Source organism: Plectropomus leopardus, chromosome 8 (genome assembly GCF_008729295.1).
Source record: "Plectropomus leopardus isolate mb chromosome 8, YSFRI_Pleo_2.0, whole genome shotgun sequence".
NCBI lineage: Eukaryota > Metazoa > Chordata > Actinopteri > Perciformes > Serranidae > Plectropomus > Plectropomus leopardus.
The window spans coordinates 28,887,239-28,911,653 of NC_056470.1; the positions used below are offsets into that span (position 1 = coordinate 28,887,239).

The following is a 24,415-nucleotide window of genomic DNA, read 5'->3' on the forward strand; positions in this document are numbered from 1 at the left end:
CGGCCCCAGACATGATTTTAGGATTTTAGGATGTTTCAGGGATTTTAGGACATTTTTACGACTTAAGGACATTTATAGGATTTTAGGACATTTAAAGGATTTTAGGACATTATTGGACTTAAGGATGTTTCTAGGATTTTAGGCCGTTTCCAGGATTTAAGAATGTTTCTAGGACGTTAGGACATTTGTTGGATTTTAGGACACTTCTAAGATTTTAGGACATGTCTCAAATTTTAGGATGTTTCTAGGATTTTAGGACATCTCTCAGATTTTGGGATATGTCACAGATTTTAGGATATTTCTTGGACTTCAGGACTTTTCTAAGATTTTAGGACATTGTCATTTTTAGGATTTTAGGACATTTCTCAAATTTTAGGATGTTTCTAGGATTTTCAGGACTTTAGGGTGTTTTTTGGGCTTAAGGACATTTCAAGGATTTCAGGACGTTTCTAGTTGGGGGGTTTTCTGGGACATTAGGGGCTTAGCTAGGACCTCTGTCGAGGAATGCAGGGGACCCTCCGCTGGCACTTCTTTTTTATAAACAAGCATTATTTTGATGCTGTTTTATGCACTTTATCTCCTTGTGTAAACTAAAAATACAAAAACAGTTCCCAGTGTGAGTCACCTTATTTCACTGTGAATTAAAAAATGGTTGGGGGCCTACCAGGCACTCTATCTGGGGCCACATTTGGGCCATAAGTTGTGTATAACCGATTAAGAGTCTGTAAACTACAATTTTGACACCGGGCTGCTCCTTTTTTTGCAAAAAGCAGCCTATTGAATTTTGCCATGTAAGGATCTTTTTTAAACATATAATGTATGAGACCAGAATACTTTATTCATCGGAGTAAGGGGTTGGCTGGTGTGTGATTTGTTGATTTATTTATTTTTATTTAATAACCCTCCCTGGAGCCTCAAATAGGCCTATTTTTCCTTGAGCCTCCTTGCATGATTGGAGAAAATGCATGAGCCTTCATCATAAATAAACAAACGGTTTGATTTTGGAGATTTTGTAAAGAAAACATGCCTTTAAAACTCACTTGCATGTTTTGGGTCGCTGAGGGTATATAAAGTTAATACAAAATGCCACCATTTAAAGTTAAATATCCATCCCTTAAGCTAAATCAGAAAACATAATTCCCTTTCCAGTGCTTAAAAAAATATTTTAAGTGTCTCCCCTGTTTTGCCCTCTACTCTAATAAATAACGAACCTGCGAGAGAGAGCCAAATAAAGCAACAACAGGCCAAACTGTTGGTCACCTTCTTTATTGATCTCTTTAAATATGGTACTGAGGTTATAATGAAATTGCACTAGATCAATATAAACTTAACATGACCCCTTCAAAGCCACTAATAACCCAGTGTTTCCTCTTATTATATTTTTCCTCTTTAACAGATGTTATTCTATAGTTATTATATATGTATGAAATAATGTCAATAATGACAGGTTTTCCTGTTTTTCTGTGACATATTTAAATCTAAATGTTCAGGTATATAAGTAGGGCAGTAATATCTCGTTGTAACCTTGCCACTCTCACACCTTTGAGGATAACACACCTCTGCCGCTCTCTAACGTCACCTGCTGGTGTTTTGGGATCATTGCAGGAGAGAAGCCGCCTATCAGCGAGCAGCAGACGGTGTTGCTGTATGAGGGTCGATTCATGCCACAGTGCGGGAGAAACAGGAGTTATATAGGAGAGATATTTCTATAGAGGCTGTCCAGACAAGAAAAATGACAGCAGCAGTAGTTTCAGGGGGAAAAGGATGTAGTCTGATGTTGCAGAAAGAGGATCTCTGGTTTGTTTCCAGTTTTCTACGAACAGTCAACATTTGTGTTTTTTAATTATGGCCACCATCCTCCCCTTAACTTAACCACATTTTTTTCTCCTGGCAATTATGTCTTTGATAAACTTATTAATTGTTTGGTCAATACAGAGGAGTGTCTATCTGTACTCCATTGAAAAGATTCACGCTGCAGCTTTAACCCTTTGAAGCCTGAAGCAACGTCACTTTTCTTGTGCTGCTTCCATTTATGCCTTTTTACAAATACTATAATGTATACTACGTAAGAATGAGAAATTGCAATGAGCAATTTGGTAAATATTTCACAAATTGCAGGACATTAGTGGATTTAGAAAATTCTTTTTTGAAAGCTAGGAAAAAATGTCTTGGTTTTAAAAAAGGTATTTAAAATTATTTTAATCTTTAATCACCTTTTCCAAGTTTTGCTTTTTTTTTTTTTTTTTAACCTTTTTTAGCTTCATCTTTTTTTTCAAATTGTTTCTTTTTTTTTTTAGATAATTTTCTTGTTCTTTTTCCAAATTTCTTTAAAATATTTGGATCATTTCTTCTGTACTGTATTTATAACTATTATCAAGTTATCTTATAATTGTTTAGGTCATTTACTCTTTTAACTTCCTTTTCCCCTTTTTCTTTTTTTTCTAATTTTCAGGTGATTTTTTGCACATGCTGTGATTTGCTTGTATTCCTACTCATCATGTTAATGTGCTGAGGTCAGAAGTGAATAAAATTTGGGCAAAGAGGTCACGGTTAAGGCTTGTACCAGCCAATCTCAGATAGCCTATTCTCTAAGATTATAGTGTAAAGTTTATGAGAAAAAACTCACAAATATACTGCAAAAAAGTCAGGTGATGTAGAGTAAAGAGTGACATTATGGGTCACACACAGGACTTAACATAAAAGACTGGTGTATAAGTCCTGTGTGAGTAAGTATTAGCTTATTATTGTTACACTTAGCCAATTTTTTTTCTTTTAGGATACATAAAGCTGCTAAATACACACTGTGTACAAAAACAAGAACCTGACCTTTCTCCCTTGATAATGTAATATTTTCACAGCATTACTATACAACATTTAAAGATATTAATCGATTTTATCAATTGCATGACTGACTTCTCTCTCAGGGGCGGATTATGAAACAGTGGGCCCCTGGACACAGAAAAATGCAAAAAAAACCCCTTGTTGTTGTTTTGCCCCTCTTTAGTAATAATAATGATAATTTTATTTATATAGCACAAAAACAAGTTATGAAGTGCTGTACAATTTAAAACAATAAAAATGAAAACGACAATTAGCACAATCAACTGAATAAAATAAATAATCAAAAGTGATCCTCATACATCAATAAAACAATTAGTAGTCAGTCATCTTTTTGTGGATTGTCTCTTTGACGTAATTCTGTGTCTTTCGGGGTGTTTTGTGCCTATTTTAGATAACCGTTGTGGTGGTTCGGCTCCTTTCTGTAGTTCTTTTGCATTCTTTTGTGTCTCTTTGAAGTAATTTTGTGTCTTTTTGGTCGGTTTTTTCAGTTTGTGGTCAGTATGTTTTAATTTGAGTAACATTTTGCAGGTTAAGTCCAGGGGCCACCCTTATGCACCTTTGGCCCCTGAACCTGTGCCCGTTAGGTCCATTCAGTAATCCCTCTGTATTCGCTCTTCTCCTCAGGGATTTCCCCTCTGCTGCTGTGTTGTGGCACTGATGGCCCCTCATACAGGCTCCCCTCCCCCTCCTCCGTGGTTCCCACACAGGGACAGCCGACTGTTTTCCTCATGAGGTGAAGTCCTCTCTGCGTATCCTCACACGTCAGGAGATGATGGACCTGGAGCTTCGCAGGTTTTGCGCTTGTGTTTGAGAGAAAAACAAAATCAAATCACTTCACTGTTGTTATCTTCATCCTCCTCTTCATCATCCTCGGCGGGAGCAGAGAGGAGGAAGATGGGCTGCTGCTCGGCGCGATGCGTGCTGGTCCTCCTGTGTTGTCTGCAGTTGGTAAGATGTTTTTCTCAAGATGCTTTCATATAAACACATGTGATACTGTCTTTTTTCTCTGGGGATAGTTACAACTTACAATTTATGCTGATAAAATCACCAAAAAAACACATGAACATTTTGATTGATGAAACACCTGACAGGACTTGTAGTTTTATAAAAGTAAAGTTCATTTGATGCTGCTTTGAAGTGCTTCTGTTTTATATATTTTCTGACAATATAAACCCTTAAATCTGGACTAAAGCAACAATATTTATATACTTTAATACCTGTTAAACACATGCTTTGCTGTCAAATTTGATGACCTTCCATTCACATTGTCATTAATTCAGGTTTTAGCTGCAAAGTGAAACTAAATATAACAAATTAGAAGTAGTTCCACTTCCTTAATTGCCTCGTTTTTGCCGAATTCCTTGACTTGAATAAATTGAATATATTTGGGGTTTTGGACTGTTTTTTAGACACAAAAAGCAAATTGAAGACGTCACCTTGAGCTCTGATGAGCATTTTTCATCACTTTGTGACATTTTATTGACCAAACAAATGTTAAATTGATTGATGTTGAGTATAATTGCCAGTTGCAGCACTAATAAACTTTTATCTTTTTGTGAAATTCATGTTAATAGTGAGCTTGTTGTAGTTGGAGGCCGCTCACAGCCACCACAATGACGGGCTGCACCCACTTTGTCCTCCTCCTGTGTGTTTCCCACCCTGCCCCCCTTCATGACTGACGGGCTCAGAGGACACTAATAACCACCTCTGTCTTTGTCCCCCACGGCTCTGTCGCCTTGACAACTTGTAGGAATCAAAAATACAACCTTGTGGGTGCACAGAGAAGAGATCACTGTGTAACGAGCCGCGGCGGCACAGCCTCACCTGTGATTGTCTGTTAAAAGTCACGATAAAGTCTGTTTTATGACCCGTCCAGGTCACTGCGCTGGAGCGGCAGGTGTTTGACTTCCTCGGCTACCAGTGGGCTCCCATCATGATCAACTTCTTCCACATCATCATGGTCATCCTCGGCCTGTTTGGGGTCATCCAGTACAAAACACGCTACGTTATTATGGTGAGACAACGGTCTGATTTTTCTTTAGAGCCTGCAAAAAAATCCTGATAAAGTGTTGAATACTGAATTTTTGTTTATACCCATGTTTCATTTTTATATTTTTTTTTCTGGAAATATTTACTTTCTAGCTGAGAGTTAGATCATGTTAGATTGATAACTTTGGCCGTTAAATCTGAAGCTCAGCTAACTCTCTGTAAACAAACCTCATTCCTCAAAATGTCAAACTATTCCTTTAACCCTTTGAAACCTGAGCAAAATGATTTGTTTTCTTTCAAGAGAAAGGCAATGAGCGACTTAGCAAAACATGGCTCTAAAATTAGCAAGAAATTAGTGAATAGTTACACGAAAATTATCTTAAATAAGCACAAAAAAAAAATAAAAAAAATAAAAATATATATATATATACACACATCAAGAAATAACATATATATATGTTTCTGTACTGTAATGTAATTTTAAATATATAATGATAATAATTATAAATAAATTAATGTTAATAAATGTGAAAGGCGCAATACAAATGAACTGATGTCAAACCAGGTTTCAAAGGGTTAAAATCTAAATAAAGGGTGATGATTTCCCGCTTTTCTTTTAACATGACAAAAAGGGACTACAGGCAAAAAATAGCAGTTTTGCTGAAAAATGGAAACTATAACAAAAACCTTTATTTCTGCCTTCACACTCACCTCCCTCACCACCATCTCTGTTATCACCTCATACCAATAAAACCCAGCTGCAGATGAGACTGTTTCATTTGAAGGTTTTCGGCAGCAGTGATAGTTTCCAGTATTTATATAAGAAAAAAATCAATGTTTAGATAAACATTATGAAAAAATACACATAGTTTAGTGTAACAACAACATTTGTCTTTCTTTGTTCTCTCTTTAAAATAATTGTTTACCCAAATCTTAAGGAAAACTTTAAAAAAAATAAGAAAATTCTTGATAAATTGCATTAAAGGGGGATGCATTTAACAACAGCTGTTTTCAAACTCTCACACAACTCTTGCAGTATAATCCAAGTCTCATTTATCCTTTCGTTTGTTTGGTATTTCACATTTTTCTCTTGTTTTTGGATCCTTCATTGTGGGGGCATGAGAGAAAAACAAAGATTTCTTCAGAAATTCAGTGTAACACTGGGTGAGTAACTGTTAAACAAATGATCATTTTGTAGGTGAAGTCTTCAGTTCTCTCCTCATAAATCCTCATATTTGTCTTTAGACCCAGAGTTTTATTTTTATTTTTATGTGCCAGTCAGACCGAGGACACTTTGGGGCGACCTCTAGCTCCCCTGCGTATGCCTCATACAGGCTGAGGTCCTCTGCTGTGGACCGGGTTTGATTCCCGCTGTCATCCTCCATCACGTCCTGACAATAAATTCCCAAAAAATAATCTTTAAAAAGTATACCTGTGAGAAAAGTCAGGAGCCCTTAGTTACACCGTGACTACGCTGAGGAATTCTGAATGTTGTTTATTTTCCGTAACAGTGTTTTTGTTTCCTCAGTACCTGCTGTGGACGCTGTTGTGGGTCGGCTGGAATGTCTTTGTCAGCTGTCTCTACCTGGATTTGGGACGCCTCTCGAAGGTTAGTCTAATGGTCGCGTCAGTGTCAGATAATTAGAGACTCGAGCAGCTTCAGCTCCTAAACACAGTGTTCAGCCCCTCTGGTGTCTCAGGACCTGCAGACACTCAGTTTCTGTTCAGACATTTAGAGTCATGAAGTAACAGAAGACGTTTATGTCTCCGACACACTGAAATGGCTTTTTAGGTCTTTATTAGTAACGATAACAATATCTAGACAAAATGATCAGTGTTAGAATTGAATTATTATAATGGTTAGTTGTAGTGGAAACAGCGGTACAGTTAAACCTGCAGTAGTACTGGTTTAAGCTGGAGTTAAAATAATGAGCTGATTATTTGTTATTTTAGTTGACAGGAAATGTAATAATTTCTCTTTCGTTGAGTAAAAATGCAAAACATGAGAACATTTGCAACATAAAAACATGTTTAATCATTAGGTTGTATTTTTTAATCTTGAGAAAGTCATTTTAAAGCGCATTTTAGGTCTGATGATACCATTTTATTCAACATTGTTTGTTGATATTTTATAAAAATGTCTTTTAAATGAATCAATTCATGAAAGTTATACTTAAACATTTCTTCTGCTGTGTTTCAGTTTGGTCTCTTACGTCTCGTAGTGTGTTCATATCTGCCTCTTTTTTATTCTACATTCTATATTTATTTTATATGTTACTGTGTGTTTTTACATTACTGTGTACATTACTTTGCACCTGACTGCTTTTTGCACTTCAGGTTTGATGCTAAACTACAAAAAGTTAAACTCTAAACAAGAACCCGACCTTTCTCCCTGGATTATCTAATATTTTCACAGCATTAGTGTACAACAATTATAGGTGTTAATCTATTTCATCAGTTACATGGACATCAGTTACAGTTACATTGACGTCTCTCTGAGGGGCGGATTTTCAGACATTAGGCCCCTGAGCACAGAAATGCAGAAGCCACCCTTGTTGTCATTTTGCCTGTTTTTATAGTCGTGTATCTTTTAGTGGTTTCATGTCTCTTTGTAGACGTATATGTGTTTTTGGGGTTATTTTGTGTTTTTGGGACATGTTTTGTGGTGGTTTTGCTCCTTTTTGTACTTCTTTTGCATCTTTTTGTTGTCATTTTGAGTCTCTGGGGTAGTTTTTGTGTCTTTAAAGGTAATTTTGTGTCTTTTTTAGTGTTTTGTGCCTATTTGAGGTAACTTTGTTTCTTTTTTGGGCATTTTGTGGTGGTTTGGCTCCTTCTTATCGTTCTTTTATATTCATGTGAGGTCTTGTGTTTTTTTGAGGTCATTTTGTGTCTGTTTTATTTATTTTTGCATCTTTTTGTCTCTATGTAGTTGTTTTTCTCTCTTTTAGGTAATTTTGTGTCTTTTTTGGTTGTTTTGCTCCTTTTTACAGTTTTTGTTGCATGTCTTTGTGGTCATTCTCAGTATTTTGTTATTGTTTTTTGCCTATTTGAGGTTACTTTTAGTTTTTTGGGGCATTTTGTGGTGGTTTGGCTCCTTTTTATTGTTCTTTTATATTCACATTATTTGTTTGTTTTTCAGTTTGGTTTTTTTTGCATCTTTTGTGTTTCTATGTAGTTGTTTTTGTCTCTTTGAGGTAACGTTTTGTCTTTTTTGGTTGTTTTGCTCCTTTTTACAGTTTTTTTTATTGCATCTCATTTGGATGCATGGTCATTTGGAGTCTCTGTTAATGTATGTTTTTTAATTTGGGTAACATTTTGAAGTTCAAGGGCCACCTCTATACACTTTTGGCCCCTGGACCTGTGCTCTTTAGGCCCATTCAGTAATCCATCTGCATTCTCGCTTGTGAACATGTAACTCTGCAAGACTTCAGAGAATAACCTGCCATAAAAATGCATAAAAATATTTAATTTAATATGAACAATATTGATTAAAAGTTCCTTTTTTTCTGTAGATATGCTAAAATTTGGATAAGTGACATCACATTACATAAACATTTAATATGCTGTATTCGTTTTTACTCTGCCCTTATATAAGAAGAAAGTTTTGTTGTTTATTAACTTCTTGGTTTTATTGTTTCTCTGTTTTTATGTTTTTCGTTGCTTTTTTTGCACAGCTCGTAATGTTTTTCATTCTTCTTTGAGTTCTTTTCTGCTAAAAATACAAATAAAATAAAAAAGTGATAGTTTAGTCAAAGAATTAAAAAAATCGTTAGTAATGGCTCCAGACGGGAAACCGTATCATGTTCACACTACATCTGATCTTCTCGTCTGATCTCATCTTTTTTTAGCAGGATTTCACACTTTTTACTGCACTCTCTTTAATGAAGAGTCTCTTTAGGAGTCTGAGAGCTGAACAGTCGTGTGTGTTGTCTCTGCAGGACAGTGATATCCTCTCTCTGGGAGTATCGTCACATCGCTCATGGTGGAAGGACAACGGGCCGGGCTGCGAGAGCGACGGCCTTCCCTCCGCTGGGTGGCAGAACCAGAAGAACCCGGAGCTGACCACAGTGCTGAGCTGCTGGTTGGAGTACCAGTACATCGAAATCCTGCACTGCGTCGTCCAGCTGCTGATCTCAGTGAGTCCCTGTCGCGCAGTAAACTCAGCCGTCCGTTCATTTGTTGTTTTAACATCAAACGAGTGAAAAAACATCAGAATAACTCGATGATGCTTTGAAAATTTAAACTGAAAAGCCTGTTAAACATTTAATATTGTTTTAGTATCAATAAATATTCATCAGTGCACACAGGATTGGACTGTTGCCTAGCAACAGCAACTCTAAATTTGAAAACAGGCCTGAGCATTTAAAAATGGCTCAACATTATCACATTTGACGTGGAGTGGTGGTACGCGTGTTTCTGAGCTTCTCAGCCACGACTCTGATTTCGGTCACTCTGTAGTACTTTAATTTTCTGAGACGCCGAATCTTGTAGTTAGTGACTCAAATCAAAGCGTCTGATGTGGCATCAGCAGTGGCGGATGAAGTATTCAGGACTTTTATTAAAGTGAAAGTACAAATACAACATTGCAAAAATACTCTACAAGTAAAAGTCCTGCATTGACAATATTACTTTAGTAAAAGTAAGTATAATCAAGAACTCGTACTCAATGTACTCAATTAAAAGTACAAGTAACCAATCTAGAATAGAATAAAATAAAAACACTCAGAACAAATTTAAAAAGAACTGCAGTGTTTACCAACAATAGTTAATAGCTAATTAATTTTCTGTCAATTGTCTAATTGATTGATGGACTAATTGTTTCAGCTGTAATTGCACTGACTGAAGGATAGTTACTTAATAAAAAAACATCATGTTTTATAAACTTTTCTGATGCTTTAAATGCTAAAAACTTCACAAAATTTGTAAAGTGCATAGTGACTAAAAGTTTTGGATAAATGTAGTGAAGTAAAAAAAATAGAAAATATACTGTTAATCACAAAACTAAAAACATTAAAAAGTTGTGAACTCAAATCAAAAAAACATCTTACCTGCAGTGCTATTTACCAGTTTAGATTGTTTTGGTGTGAGTTTCCAGATGGCAATATTGGACGCAGAGATGTCTGTTTTCTCTTTAATATAATAAAACTAGATGGTACTTTGCTTTTGGTGTTTAAAGCATCAAAAAACTAAATCTGAAAAACTAAACAGCAACGTCTCTTTCCAGAAATCATGACCTGATTACTCAAGAATATCTGTAGACCTTGTTGTGAGCAGTTTCATGTAGGGAGTATTTTCTTTCTACCGAGCTACACCCGCCCACTGTATCACCGTTTATAAGGGGATTTGGGGTTTTTTTGCCTCACACCGCTGCTAATTATCTGTTTTTTATAGACTTTTTCATCATTTGTTATCATGTATTTTATATCCATGTAGCCAGCATGAATGTGAGTTAAAAAAAACTGAGAGCAATTTAAAAAAAACAACTTTTTTTGACCAAGTGATTCACTTTTATACATGTTTTTGTTTATTCCTGTAGCTCCCAGGATTTGTTTATGCCTGTTACATCGTCAGCACTTTCTCAGACGAGGAAGACAGCTGTAAGTATGCTCCTGATCACACCACAGATGCCATTTCTTTGAGGAAAAACGATCAATTTTACATACGTTATATGTTTAAAAGACATTGTATGCATTTGCCATTCCATTTCGTTTTTTTACACTGAGGTTCATTTATTCATTTTGTTCTTTTCCCATTTTATTTTAGTTAATTTTATGGGTGAATTTCATCATCCATCCAAACCCTCTCAGTTGCTCTTCTAGTGTAAAGATCTGCAGGTAGGTTTAGCGTCATGATTGCCTCTTATTTTCCACCCGCTCTATTTCATTAACCACCTTGTTTCTTCAACATCTCAAACACAAATGCATTTTTTCTGTATTTTTGCTTAGATTATAAATAACCACAGGAGTAAAGTGGTTTATGAAACCTGTGGATGAATCTGGCAGGACGGAAGAGAACTTTGAAGACTGTCACTGTGAAACTGCCTTCGCCTGTTTGTTAATAAAAACACCGGCTGACAGATGCTGGACCTCACTGTGCAAAAACACGGTCACACTGTGCAAAAACGTGCAGGCCTTTTCATTATGTTTTTTTTTTTCCTCAGGCCTCAAACACTGTAAATCCACATTTAAAACTACCTCCGTGTTCATGTCTGTGTGTGCAAAAGAGATAAAAATAACTAAATATGAAGCACTCAAGAACAAAATAAGTATGAGCCATAAAATGTAAATAAGTCGCAGTTTCTTTAAAATGTTTTGTAACATGTATAAATTATGAATAATGTGTAATTTCAGTTAGAAAAAAGTTACCATCCCAACTTGTGTAGTGTATGATATAATTCGGTGAAATAAACCACATTCACAAATCAGCTTGTATTGCAGTGCTGCACACATTTATTTATTATTAAAAATGTATAAGACTGAGATTTATTTTTCTTTCTACTGTTTAAACAGCTGCGTGTCCTTTTTTACAGTTTAAACTGCAAGCACTGTTTTGTTTTTGTGTATTTTAGGAAATCTTTTTAACACATTGACTAGGGACTACAGATGGAAATGGTCTCATGGTAAATTCTACCATTTTATTTATTATTTTTATAAATCCTGTTTATTTATTATTTACACTGTCAAAATACTGCTTTCTTGCCACAGTTCGTTGGTTTTTAAAACTGCTTTTAACCTGGAAATTGTATGTAGACACAGCATACCAGTCTGCTTTTTAATTTTATTATTTTTCTTAATTGAACAAACAAAAATACATCAACATCATGTACACAGAACTGCCCATGCTGGGGTAAAATATGAAAAATAAAGAAAAATTACTATAAATTACTATAAATCCAGAATATTATATCATCAGTCCATATGAAATTTATCAAATAGGTTTTATTGCCTTTTTATGATAATTTACTCTAATGGTGGTATGGTGCCAGTTATTTTTAATTTATTGATATATTTATTTTTTATGGTGCCATTTGAAAAACGTTAAATTTATTTTATTATGATGCCATGTTTTTTGTGTGTGTTTTTTTTAAACATTTAATTTATTTAATTGTGGTGCAATGCTATTTATTCATTTGCTTATTTACTTTATTTGTTTATCTATATAGTGGTGCCTTTTTTTAACTTAAAAAATATATTGTGATGGCATTTTTTTACTTATTGCTTTTTTTGTTTTAATTATTTATAGGGCCATTGTTTGTTATGTTTTTAATCTTTTTATTTATTTTGTTGTGATGCCATATTTTTTTTTAATTTCATTATTTTTTTTTACTATAATATCGTATTGTTGTAGTTCCTGATAGAAAAGTTCAAAATCCAGTTTATAGTCCGCTTGCATCTTTTTTGTGAATGCGGAATTTTCCCAATAAATTAAAAATTAATGAATTGCACAAAAATATATATAAATATTTTCCCACCTTTCAGTTTTTCTTGGAGCAGTCTGCTGCTGCTAGGTAGCAGCGGACGCATCGTTTACGTCACCGACGTCATTTCCGCCCATCGGACCCCGGATGAAGCTGCCATTGGGGCAAGTGAGCAGGGCCACCGAGGCTGGTTGGATTTTAATTTAGCGGAGAGGAGGGGGTCGGAGCGGATTGAAGCCCCGCTGGATTAATGTGGACAGGGCGGCGCGGAGCGGCAGCAGCGGCTACGACGAGCACACGGTCCGCGCGGAGCAGCAGAGACAGCGGCTAACGGCTGCTGCTAACTGACTGTTAGCAGCAAACAGCTCCTGTTAGCCTCAGCGGAGCCCTGTACGTGTTGTCAGCGTTAACACAACACCTGGTGGATGAATGATGTCTGCCGCTAGTATTGACCCTCAGGTAAGCAGCGAGGAGACGATTTATCCCCAGCAGAGAGGTGAGATAAACGGCGTGTGAGTGTGAAGACGATGCCTCCATTCCGGAGCTAGTCAGCTAGTTAGCTCACTGAGAGGTTAGCTAGAAAGCTGCTCTCTGCTGGTACCCAAAGGCCTGGACCACATCTGAGAGTTGGTGGCAAAAACAGCATATTTTTTAAATGTATGTGTCAGTCAGTAACCAGAGGGGAGTGTTAGCATGTCAGTGTGCAGCTAGGATCATGTGTGATGCTTTTAGTAACAGTGGAAACCAATGCAAGCGTTGTGTTTTCTTCTTTCACATGTTTCCTCCTTATAATGTGACCACCAAGACATCGAAGGGACAAGATGCAAGCAAAGGTAAGAGACATGTTTCTGTGTCTGAGGATGTTTGATTTAATTTATTTATTTATAAGGACAACTCATCCTAAATCATATTTCTGTTAAATGTGCCAGTGTTAGCATCAGGCTCATTTTCAACTGCAGTCCCTTGGAAAGATGTGTTGAAACGTGAAAAATGATAAAATTCACATAACAACAGCAGCAGGACACCATAAAGACAGCAACAACTACAATATAAACATGAACTCCCAAGACAGAAATAAAGCCATGAGAAGCAACAAGAAACAATACAACAACAGTACAAAACAATAGCACAGCAACAACTTATAGTGTTAAATTCACAACATAGCCATGCACGCAACAAATATCAACAACTTACAGCCTTTTAGTACAAATAGTCACACAGGCTGCATGAAGCAGCAACACACACTAAGCATAACATGCAGAGCAGCAATAGAAAGTAGAAACAGCAATAGACAGAAGCAGAGATAAAATACAAGAGTCATAATGTAGACCTTGATAAAATGTCAAAAGATGCAGTTATGGGATGAGAGTTTGTTCATACGCGCTAAAACACTGGAAGGCCATGCAACACAAATTCAGGCGGGTTGTCCAAAAAACAGATATTTCATTCATACAAGTTGCACATGAACCTGTTTTGTATTGTATACAACTGACACCTGGTGCCTCACACACAACTGACAGGGCTCCCATGGATCCTTAAAAAGTCTTAAAGGGCATTGCATTTATTAACCTTAATTGGTATTAAAATGTTGTAAATAAATCTGCCAAAACTCGTTAAAAAAGTATTTTATTTTATTTTATTTTTTCTGATGTTGCCTTGTGAAATCTGGAAATAGTTTGTAATAACTAACTTAAATAATTTACAGAATGCCTCACCATTATGCAGATGAGGATAAAGGAACCAACATCACAAGTGCCACATTCAATCAAATGACAAATTAAATTAAGATTTTTTTTCCAAGGCAAACCAATTAATATTTTTATGATAGTATATGTTTTCCGTATGTTCCACTATTAAGGTTTTTTTTTTTTTTTTAACAGCATTTATAGAAAATCTCCCAACTTTTTAATCTGACCTTTTCATTTCTTTATCTTTGTCTATCTATCTATCTTGTGATGCCATTTTTAAAAACTTTTTATGTATTTTACTGTGGTGCAGATGTCATGTGTTCCCGGGGTCCTGTGTTCTGGATATAAACAGTCATTGTTGAATTATATTGCAAAAGACCTAAGGGATATAAATGGCAAAAATCTATTCATCCACTATAGATACCAATCAAGAACATCGTTGGCGGTGAACGTTCAGTATATAGTCAGTAGACTTTTAGCTGTAGGTGGGTGATTTCAGGGAAAAATGCACGAACATTTGACCCAGAGGGGAAAAAACATTGCTGAGAACATAAACCCCTTTGAAAGGTCTCCTTTATGTGTAAGAGGATATTGAGCTGGGAACATGGATACCCTCCTGTTTTGTTGTAGCCCTTATTTCAGGCATGTCCAAAGTCCGCCCTGGGGGCCAATCGTGACCCACAGACCAATTTTAAAAGGCTCACGGCTTGTTATTCAAAATATGCTGTGTGTTCATGCCACACAATATTGGTTAGTCGAGCAAGATCCCTTTGCAATTTTTTTCAGTTCGCCTCACAGTGGCAGGACAATCATACCGTTTGTAAAAATGCACTAAGAAGGAACTACACAGGTGGACCTAATGCATTTTCATTAACAGATGCTAAACAAGCCATCGAAAAGCTACCTAACAGCTGCTAGGTAGCAGACATGCAAAAGACAACAAAAAAGCATTATATATAATTTTTTAATATAACCCATAAGATGCTAGAAGCAAGTGGCCCCCAGGTATTTTCACATTGTCTTAACTGGTCGCCATTCAAAAAAAGTGGCCTTAAGGCAACAGAGAAATCTCAAGTTTCCATTAACCCCTAAATTGTGCAAATTGAAGTTGCGGATATAAAATGCGCCTAATGGAAACATGTCAATTTAGAAAAAACTCCCCGTCATCACAAAGAAGCTTTTACACTCGCATTAAGTAGTATCTCACGCGATTTGAAAAAGACATATTTTGAAAACTGCAATGGAAACACTTGTTTCGCTTTTATAGGTCACATGACGTGTGCGAAAGAGTCGCTATAGGAGCTGTTATTGCATCACATAACTCTTCAAAAGTTGAGCGAATCATTCGGAAGTTTTGAATCCACAATTCCTCTGTGAAATCGTGGACTATCACCTCCCAGAAATCCCTCATGCGTGGTCGCCTCCACATATGAGGGGCTCGCCTTTCGATTATCCATCGCATAACACGCCGGTCACTTTTGCGTGGTGGCTGCAATAGAAATAAATCTGCTGATGTTTTGAACATCCATCTCCATGCTTCTTGGATTGTTATCACGAGCGGAGAAGTTGCATAACGTCACTCGATGGAAACGCAGTCATCTGTCAATTGTGTTTTATTTCAAAAATATCACTTTAGTTTTGCGCAAATCTGTGGAAACCCTCTTAATGTCTAAATGTTACTAAATATCATGTTTGCGTCACTGCATTTTTTAATCCACGTTTGATAGTTGTATGCAGTAATGAAGCACTGTAAGGACAAACAGCTTATCAATGTAAAACACTTTGCACTTTAAAAAGGTCGACTCCTCCTGGGGCTAAGTTTGTCCAGCAGACAGAATAATCTGTTTACACATCAACTCATTTTGACCTCCCATAGACTTCTTTTTGAATTCTTCGATTATAACTTGTTGGTTACTGTTACTGTAAACATGCGTTAAAGTAAAAGTCGACCCCAGATTGTCATTAAACATTTGACCTCACTATCTTCTTTTTTTTCCTGCGCTGTGTCACTTGGATGCCTGCTGCTCACGGTCTGGTACTACAAAGCCCGAGCTCACCTGAGCGCAGAAAGCAAGAAAAAAAAGTAAAATACAGGCAGAAAAATACACTACCACAGAGAGAGAGATTACTTCTTTTGAGTATATGTTGTTTTGTAGAAAAAATCCTGCAGACATTTTGCATGGGAAATCTGTGATGTTGTATTTACTACAGAGCAGATATTTTAGGCTTCATCATAAAGTAGTTTTGTGTTTTGTGATGTGTCATATTGGATTTGCAGCTTTGACTACACTTTGATTTTATTGCAGCCTTCCCAGTGTCAGTGCAGAATGGCTCGCTCCACCAGAAGGACACAGTTCATGACAATGACTTTGAGCCTTATCTCACCAACCAGTCTAACCAGGTAGGAAACACATTTGAATTATCTCTAGTGAAGCAATATGGCTAAAAATGTTATCACGATATAAAATTTTCATAGATAACTATCTACCAAAAAAGTCAAATCATTATTTCTTTGAATTTTAAAGGCTGGTTTTTGCTCCAAAGTGAAAGTTGAAGAAGTCATGCAGTTAATTGTGGTTTAAACTGTTATTTATTGTCGGGACATGACAAACATTTTGCCAAACAGCAGAATATTTCACAAATCAGAGGTAGATTCAAAATAATTAGAATCAAAATAATGTCAGTAAATAAATTGTCAAACAGATGTCAAACTCTACACTGATGGTTTAAAACATTTTGTTTTTGTGAGAAAGGAAACAGAATACACAGAAAAAACAATTTGAACTGTGATCAGTATTTTCTGTACTAGTTTTATACTCAAAGTTTACAATTTCACACTCAAAACAATAACAAAAGACGTGAAATGGTGATGAAAGTTTGTGTGACTTGACTGAGACAGAAGTCATTTTTACAGTCGTGTTGATGTATGAAAGTTTTATTCCCCTTACCTTTATGTCATGTCATAACATCGGTTAGTCAGTCACATTAACTTGCTGACATACTGTTATCATCGAATGAGAACAAGGTAGATCTATTTGTCACTTTTTAAACATAGTCTTCTTCTTCTTCTGCTTAATGAAAGGTGCTAACTGCTGTTTAAGGTGCATTACTGTTCCCCTCTACAGGCGGATGGGTAGTTTAAATATATGGAGCATTTATGGAACATTTTTTTATCCATACCAATTTTTCTGAAAAAATGATTGTCACCGTTTTGTCACTCAGCCCTCTTTATCATCACATCTTGTTGCTCTGACGAATCACCCGAACTCTGTCTCTGTTTGTAGAATAACAGCTATCAGTCCATGACAGACCCCTACCTGTCCAGCTACTATGCCCCCTCCATTGGATTTCCTTACCCTCTCAGTGAGGCTCCCTGGTCTACAGGAGGTGACCCACCAATCCCCTACCTGACACCCTACGCCCCTCTCAGCAATGGAGACCACCACTTCATGCACGACACGGTTTTTGGGCAGCCGGGCGGGCTCAGCAGCAGCATCTACCCTCACAGGTTTAACTTTTTCCCAGAGAACCCGGCCTTCTCAGCGTGGGGCACCAGCGGCTCTCAGGGCCAGCAGACTCAGAGCTCGGCCTACGGGGGCAGTTACAGCTACCCGCCCAGCTCCCTCGGAGGCACCTTAGTCCCTGACGGCCAGACAGGTTTCCATAGCGACACCCTGAGCAAGGCTCCAGGTATGAACAGCCTGGAGCAGGGCATGCTGGGCCTAAAAATAGGGGGAGATGTGACAGGAAGTGGGTCTGGCGTGAAGAGCGCAGGCTCTCTCGGAGGTGGCAGTGTAGCTGCAGCTGTTGCCACGGGCAACGGCGGCACACCAATTGGAATGCCCCCTCCGAAACCGACGTCGTGGGCTGCTATTGCGAGTAAACCTGCCAAGCTGCAGCAACAAAAGACCAAGAACAAACCTGGCACCCCCATAGCTGGAGGAGGTCTGCCTCCGCCCCCCATCAAACACAACATGGACATCGATACATGGGATAACAAAGGGGCCGCCACCAAGATGGCGCCTCCTTTACCCCCCCATCACCACCACCACCATCACCAGCAGCCCCAGCTTCACTCCCATGCTCCCAGTCTCCTGCCACCCCTCCAACAGTCCCTACAGTCCGCCCAGTCCCTCGTGCAGCAGATGACCATGCAGGGTCCTCCACCTCCTCCTCCACAGTCTTACCAGAACCACAACTCTGCTCCGACACCTCAGACCCGCTGGGTAGCCCCACGCAACCGCAACTTGTGCTACGGTGGCGGAAGCTTGGACAGCAGCGGCTCCTCTAACGGTGGCTGTGTCGGTAACGGAGGAGGCGGAGGCGTGCCTCCAGAGCCGGGATCCGAGTCCCACCCTGTACTGGAGAAGCTGCGAGCGGCCCACAGCTACAACCCCAAGGAGTTCGACTGGAACCTGAAAAACGGCCGCGTGTTCATCATCAAGAGCTACTCTGAGGACGACATCCACCGCTCCATCAAGTACTCCATCTGGTGCAGCACGGAGCACGGCAACAAACGTTTGGACTCCGCCTTCAGAGCGATGAACTCTAAAGGTCCCGTCTACTTGTTGTTCAGTGTCAACGGCAGCGGCCATTTCTGCGGCGTGGCCGAAATGCGTTCGCCCGTGGACTACGGCACCAGCGCTGGCGTTTGGGCGCAGGACAAGTGGAAGGGCAAGTTTGACGTGAACTGGTTGTTTGTTAAGGACGTGCCTAATAGCCAGCTGCGCCACATCCGCCTGGAGAACAATGACAACAAGCCGGTCACCAACTCACGTGACACTCAAGAGGTTCCTCTGGAGAAGGCGAAGCAGGTGCTGAAGATCATCGCCCAGTACAAACACACCACCTCCATCTTTGATGACTTTTCCCACTATGAGAAGAAGCAGGAGGAGGAGGAGGTGGTGAAAAAGGTATTTCCTTTAGATTTCACACAGAGCGCTTTTCAGTGAGAACATATTTAGGGACTGTACAAAAATGTTTGGGGTGAAGGGGAAACCTTTTTAAAAAAGCAAAAACCTCCTCGGTGTTATTAACATTTTCTTCTGATTATTCCCCTGACTAAAGGCCCAGACGCACCAAGCCGACATCAAAGAACTATTGTTGACGAAAGCCGACTGCTGCGTCGCCTCACATCATCGGTCTCAGTCAAAAAGTTGCGCTCAAATACACAAAAACTACAACCCGCATATGTTTTTCGCCTGCACGAGAGAAAAAAAAGACAGACGGGACGGATTCAAGAGGCTAATTAGGGATTTAGCACATTAACAACGACAATGAGCATATTTACTGTACACTAGTGAACAATAACACAAACAATAACAACATATTTCTTCTAAAGGGCTCAATGGCTGCAGCGGCCACAGGTTCAATTCCAGCCTGCAGCCTTTTGCTGCATTTCATCCTCTCTCTCCACCTTTCACATTTCAGCTGTCCTTTCCAGTAAAGGCTAAAAAAGCCCAAAACAACATGATTATGCCTAATATTACAAGATTGTTGCGATCCCACGGCCTCTTTATTTTAGTTATTTGCTTTCCTTACTTCTGTTTCTCTTTTTGTGCCCTGAGCGAGTGATTTCGTTCATCCACAGACTCCGCCCCCCCAAGTCAAAATGATAAACTGGCCGAAAAAACAGACTTGACTATTGCCAATGATGCGGAGCGCGCTGATAAAACAAGGGTGACAGGTGCTCGCCACGCAATCCTACTTGGACCAACAGCCGACCATCAGCTTGGTGCGTCAGGGCCCTAAGATTATATTTCAGAATAAAATGATTGTATTGAACAGGTAAAGCTCCTTTTAATTTAAGATAATGTACCCAGTTATGATATAAAACAGTCCCTCAGTGTGCTTATGTCGTAAATGGAATTCGCTCAATAGTTATGATTATTTTAATGTTACGGGCCAATTTAAACATTCAAATATTAATAAAGCATTTATTAGTAATCAAATTAACGATTTCCAAATTTCTAATGTGATTTGATAGTAGACGAAGCTGCAGAGTCTTAACCCACGTCATGTTTTTATGTGATGTTGCAGAGCGTCTCTCTGTCACTCAGATAAAACAGGCACGGTGACCAGGTGTCTTTTGATGCTATTTTAGCCTCTTGTCTGACGTAAAATAGAGCCCTGATACAGAGACAGAGGCCGCTGTTTGTGGCATATGGCACACATGAAAGCCATGTTGTTGATTTGACGATTTGATCTGTTTTTATGTAATAAATGTTAGAACTATTTTATGGAGTAAGGAAAATATAACAGACGTTCCCCTCTTTTTCTGACCTCCTTCTTCCTGCCTAATAATATCTGTGCAGTCCCTTAGTTTTAGTAGACGGTTTGTTTTCCGTACATTTGTATCCGTTGATCATTGATTTGAAGCGACTGGAAGGTTTGTTGATGAAATATTTACATGTTGTGTTATTAAAAGTGATGAGATTTGTATTTCTAACGTGACTCAACAGTAAGGCTTTGCGTGTTTTTTGACAGAGCTATGAACCTGCCTCGATACAGAGCCGATCCAGAATCGATCAGGTAAAGTCTGTTTTCCTTGCTCTCTAACTCTGTCTCTCAGAGAATATTAATATTTGTGTTTTTCTGATATTGATACATATCACTGTGTGACAAAAGTGTGCCCTCATATGGAGTCATCAAACAATCTTCAGTATCTCATTTTGATTGTGTGCATTTAACATTTGTTCAGAATCGATGGTCCTGTTTACACCGGTTATTAAAATACAGACGTATTTCGCGGTAACGAAATCTGAACACAAGCGTTCAGCTGGAGACGTAGACAGACGCACGTGTGAACGCAGCTCAAATGGAGACTTGTGTTCAGATTACTGAGCCACATTTTAGTATCAGGTGTAAACAGGGTCAGAACTTTACAAAAATGATAATATGGTCAATTATCGTGATATAATTCCACCGAGAGTTGATTAACCCTTTGAAACCTGTATCAGTATCAGTGTTCTTGCCTTCAGACACCTTTTACAAGCTATTTAACGATCTGAAACATTATCAAATTGGTTTGGTTTCTTTCAAAAATATGGGAGGTGCCAAAAAATTACATAGAAATTAATTTTAAAAAATTGGGGGAAGAGGAGATTATTACAAAATTATCCAAAAAATTAGGGAGAAGTGTCCAGATAATTTAATGTTGTTTAATTTAAAAATAATAATTTATAATATATTTACAGTTATGTCAGAGAATAAAATGTATACATGTCTTTTAATTCTCAGCACTTTTCTGGGTCATTTTCTTGTTTTGTTTCTGCTTATTTTTAGGTAATTTTTCTGTAACCTTTTATTAATTTCTTGCTCAACTTTGGGCTGCGTCTTAATAAATTGCCTGTTTTTTTGAAGAAATCAAATCACTCCCTTAGGTTTAAAGGGTTAATGGTAATATTTAATCACCTGCCCCCACTGTAGGTCTGTTTTTAAAACATATAAGTTATGCATTTGAACATAATAGGTTTGAATGATCTCATATTGATAAATATGTCTAATAATTTAATATTTCTACTTTTTATTTTTTTTAGGATCGTCAGAAGTAAACAGCAGACGGCTGTCGACGAAAATTTAGATTTAAAAAAGAAAACACAAGGACATAAAGAAATTGAAAACTAATATTTTTTTCTATTTAATTTTGTTGACTTTGGCCCACGTCAAATTTTTGACCCCCGACGCTCCTGGTTCCCAGTCTTTACGATGTGTGCAGGGATGAAGCTAGTTCCACCAGTCGAATCGCTTCAATAATATATATTTTCTTGTTTTTTCTGTATTTTTTAGCCTTATAAATCTCTATCGCTACCCCAGAACTTGCATTCTTAACTAAATATAAGTAACAAATATCTGCACGTCTGTTTTTTGAAAAATCTCTCGACAACATGCTGCTGATATTCAGTGACTGTTCACTTTGTGGTTTGTGTGTTGGAGAAATGTTAAGTGCTTGTATCGGTTAATCTTAACGAGTGAACAAGACTTTATTGACAAATGTCTGCTATCTGTTTGTGGCCAGTTGTATTTTATATTATCAGATGAAAAAAAAACTTCTACGATGCCTCGTCTTTTCATGTGAGGGGCGTTTTACTTTGGTGGAGGAATGTGTTCACTGAGAGTTTCTGTATGCATAGACATAATCGTGCAAGGTTGTGACGTTAGAAAGCGCTAATGTTAGGAAATTATTTTGAATAATGCATCACCTGGCTTACAACTGATTACATTTAGAATTATGGTGAAGAAATTGTGGGATTTAGTCTCCTAGAGCGGAGCCTTAACATTTCTTTTCAGCACTAAATTTGTATTTTTCTTTTTTCTTTTTTTTTCCCAGAACTGTACCTCAAATTTTTTCAGCTAGAGATTTCAGGGAAAAGATGTCTAGAGATCAAACGCTCTTAAAGGTGGTCCCTCTCTTTCTTATTCAAAGGACGGAAATACAAATTTACTGTTCTGAGTTCAGGTTTTATTGACACAAAACTTGCGTTCTGTCTAATTTCCCTGTTTCGGTGACTTTTGTTTCCCTGCTGTTCAGACAGGAGGTCTCTGTTTATGAAATTCTGGAGGAAATGTAGCATGTACTGCTTTTAAATCTACAAGCCAGGCCTGTCACTTTGTTTTGTTTTTTTCTTTTTTGTTTCTTGTTCTTTCTTAACATAATTATAATCTCTGCATCATTTTCATCGCTATAACCTGTCCACATCATCCTCAGAAAATGTAAGCTTTAATGTATTGGCATTTCTAACTGAGATCGCCTCAAAATGTTTAACTGTAGCATTATACTTAACTGATTTATTGTCAAGTGTATGAAAACCCAGAGATAGCCTATATGGTAAATGTTTGTGACTTTTCTTTTTAAAAAAAACTTGCTTGCTGTATTGTGTGTATGCAAGAGTGAAAGAACAGAGAGGGAGTATGATTGTGGAGCAATCAGAGTTATATTACTGGTATTGGATTATAGAAAATTTATGCAAAAAAAAAGTTTTAAAGTCACCCCTGAATTAAATATCCATTGTATCAAAGGTCACTATCACATTCTTAGATTTGATCATGTTCATTATTAAAGATATACTTATCTGTTCTCTGTGGGCTTTTGATTATAATGATGAAGTACATTTTAATTACACAATCTAAACGTCACACACTTTACTGTAAGGGGATGTACAGTCTGTGCAGTATATGATACCCTGCCACCCTGGAAAAAATACAAACTCATTTACAAAGTCATCAGAAGGAAATGTTGGCATTGTAAGTTTAATAATATTGATAATAATAATAATAGATTTTAATTGTAATGCACTTAATTTGGAACAAATCTCAAAGTGCTACAAGATAAAAGCATTAGTGACCAGATAAAAACAACCAAAATACAAGCATGTTTAAGTTTCTGTACTCTTTGTTAAGATGCAGTTTGCAGCTGATCCAAGACCGTTTTTAAAGAGTTTATTAAGCATAAGAACTGGAAGACATTTTCTCAAAGCATAAAGGTCCCTCCGTTTATCACAAACATTCAGCATCAGCTCTCTGGAGGTACAGGTAAAGTTACTAAAACAGATGTAGTTTAGTAAAACAAAAGTACAATATTTGCATCTGATGTAGTGGAGTAGAATTATGATGTTGCATAAAATGAAATTAATAAAAAATTTAAGATCTACAACCTCACCACTAGATGCCACTAAATCCTAAACACAAGACCTTTAAGCCATATAGTGACCAATACTCCAATTATTATCTGGTTGAAGCTTTGTGATATTTGGCTATTCTCTGTTTTGAATCAAAGTACACACAATATTTTGGACATTGGGACTGTTGGTCAGACAAAACAAGACATCTGAAGGCATCACCATGCAGGACTGCAGCTAACAGTTATTTTCACGATTGATCAGCATTTTTTTGATAATTTTATCTTTAAAATATCAAAAATTAGTAAAAAATGGACTGTCATTTAGTCAGACCAACAATTCAAAAGCAAAATATATCCAGTTTATTATAAAATGAGAAGGAAAAGGCCTATTATTTTGTGTCAGTTAACTAATCGATTCATCAATTAACTCTTTTAATGACAGAAATTACCTTGGACCCTTTAAACTAGAAATTAAGTGGCCCATTCTGTGGCTTTATTAGGGTGTTTTTCTAAGAGTAGGCCTCTATTTATATATATGTGATTTTTAAAATTTTTTACTTTTATTTTGATTACTATGCACTGATACAGGGAGGCTAATTCTTTGTTCCTGAAAACCTACTTCTGATTCTGATTCTGATTAGATATACAATACAATCCATAAGTAATAAACGATAAATATAACAATTATTAGTTGTAGCCTCAGTAGCTCCACCAAAATATGATTTTTTTCTACATCACAAATTACTTACATCCCCATTCAGTTTGGAATTATTGATATATGTGACAGTCTCATTGTAATCTTTATGGAAAACTTCAAAAAATCTGCACTAAAAACAGTGTGGTTGTGTTAAATATTGGAGA

General features: G+C 37.3%; 2 protein-coding genes across 2 annotated transcripts; both read left to right on the top strand.

Moving 5' to 3' along the window:
- The first annotated feature begins 3,735 nt into the window (after positions 1-3,735).
- On the top strand, positions 3,736-10,649 carry nkain5 (sodium/potassium transporting ATPase interacting 5). The gene is made up of 6 exons (XM_042492466.1): positions 3,736-3,789; positions 4,718-4,855; positions 6,359-6,439; positions 8,769-8,966; positions 10,367-10,427; positions 10,594-10,649. The coding sequence occupies exons 1-6, from the start codon at positions 3,736-3,738 to the stop codon at positions 10,647-10,649; spliced, it is 588 nt and encodes a 195-aa protein (XP_042348400.1).
- Positions 10,650-12,369: 1,720 nt separating this feature from the next.
- ythdf1 (YTH N(6)-methyladenosine RNA binding protein 1) lies at positions 12,370-23,011 on the top strand. The gene is made up of 6 exons (XM_042491757.1): positions 12,370-12,706; positions 13,053-13,080; positions 16,242-16,336; positions 17,220-18,848; positions 20,422-20,466; positions 21,474-23,011. Exons 1-6 carry the CDS (start codon positions 12,677-12,679, stop codon positions 21,486-21,488), a joined length of 1,842 nt encoding a protein of 613 aa, XP_042347691.1. The 5' UTR covers positions 12,370-12,676; the 3' UTR covers positions 21,489-23,011.
- Positions 23,012-24,415: the final 1,404 nt, after the last annotated feature.

Excerpts from the sequence above, each read along its gene's own strand:
- nkain5 (XM_042492466.1), top strand. The coding sequence starts at position 3,736 with ATGGGCTGCTGCTCGGCGCGATGCGTGCTGGTCCTCCTGTGTTGTCTG. Across the intron at positions 6,440-8,768 it reads ATTTGGGACGCCTCTCGAAG|GACAGTGATATCCTCTCTCT; the intron begins GTTAGTCTAATG and ends TTGTCTCTGCAG. Across the intron at positions 10,428-10,593 it reads CTCAGACGAGGAAGACAGCT|TTAATTTTATGGGTGAATTT; the intron begins GTAAGTATGCTC and ends ATTTTATTTTAG.
- ythdf1 (XM_042491757.1), top strand. The coding sequence starts at position 12,677 with ATGATGTCTGCCGCTAGTATTGACCCTCAG. Across the intron at positions 13,081-16,241 it reads GGGACAAGATGCAAGCAAAG|CCTTCCCAGTGTCAGTGCAG; the intron begins GTAAGAGACATG and ends ATTTTATTGCAG. Across the intron at positions 16,337-17,219 it reads TCACCAACCAGTCTAACCAG|AATAACAGCTATCAGTCCAT; the intron begins GTAGGAAACACA and ends CTCTGTTTGTAG.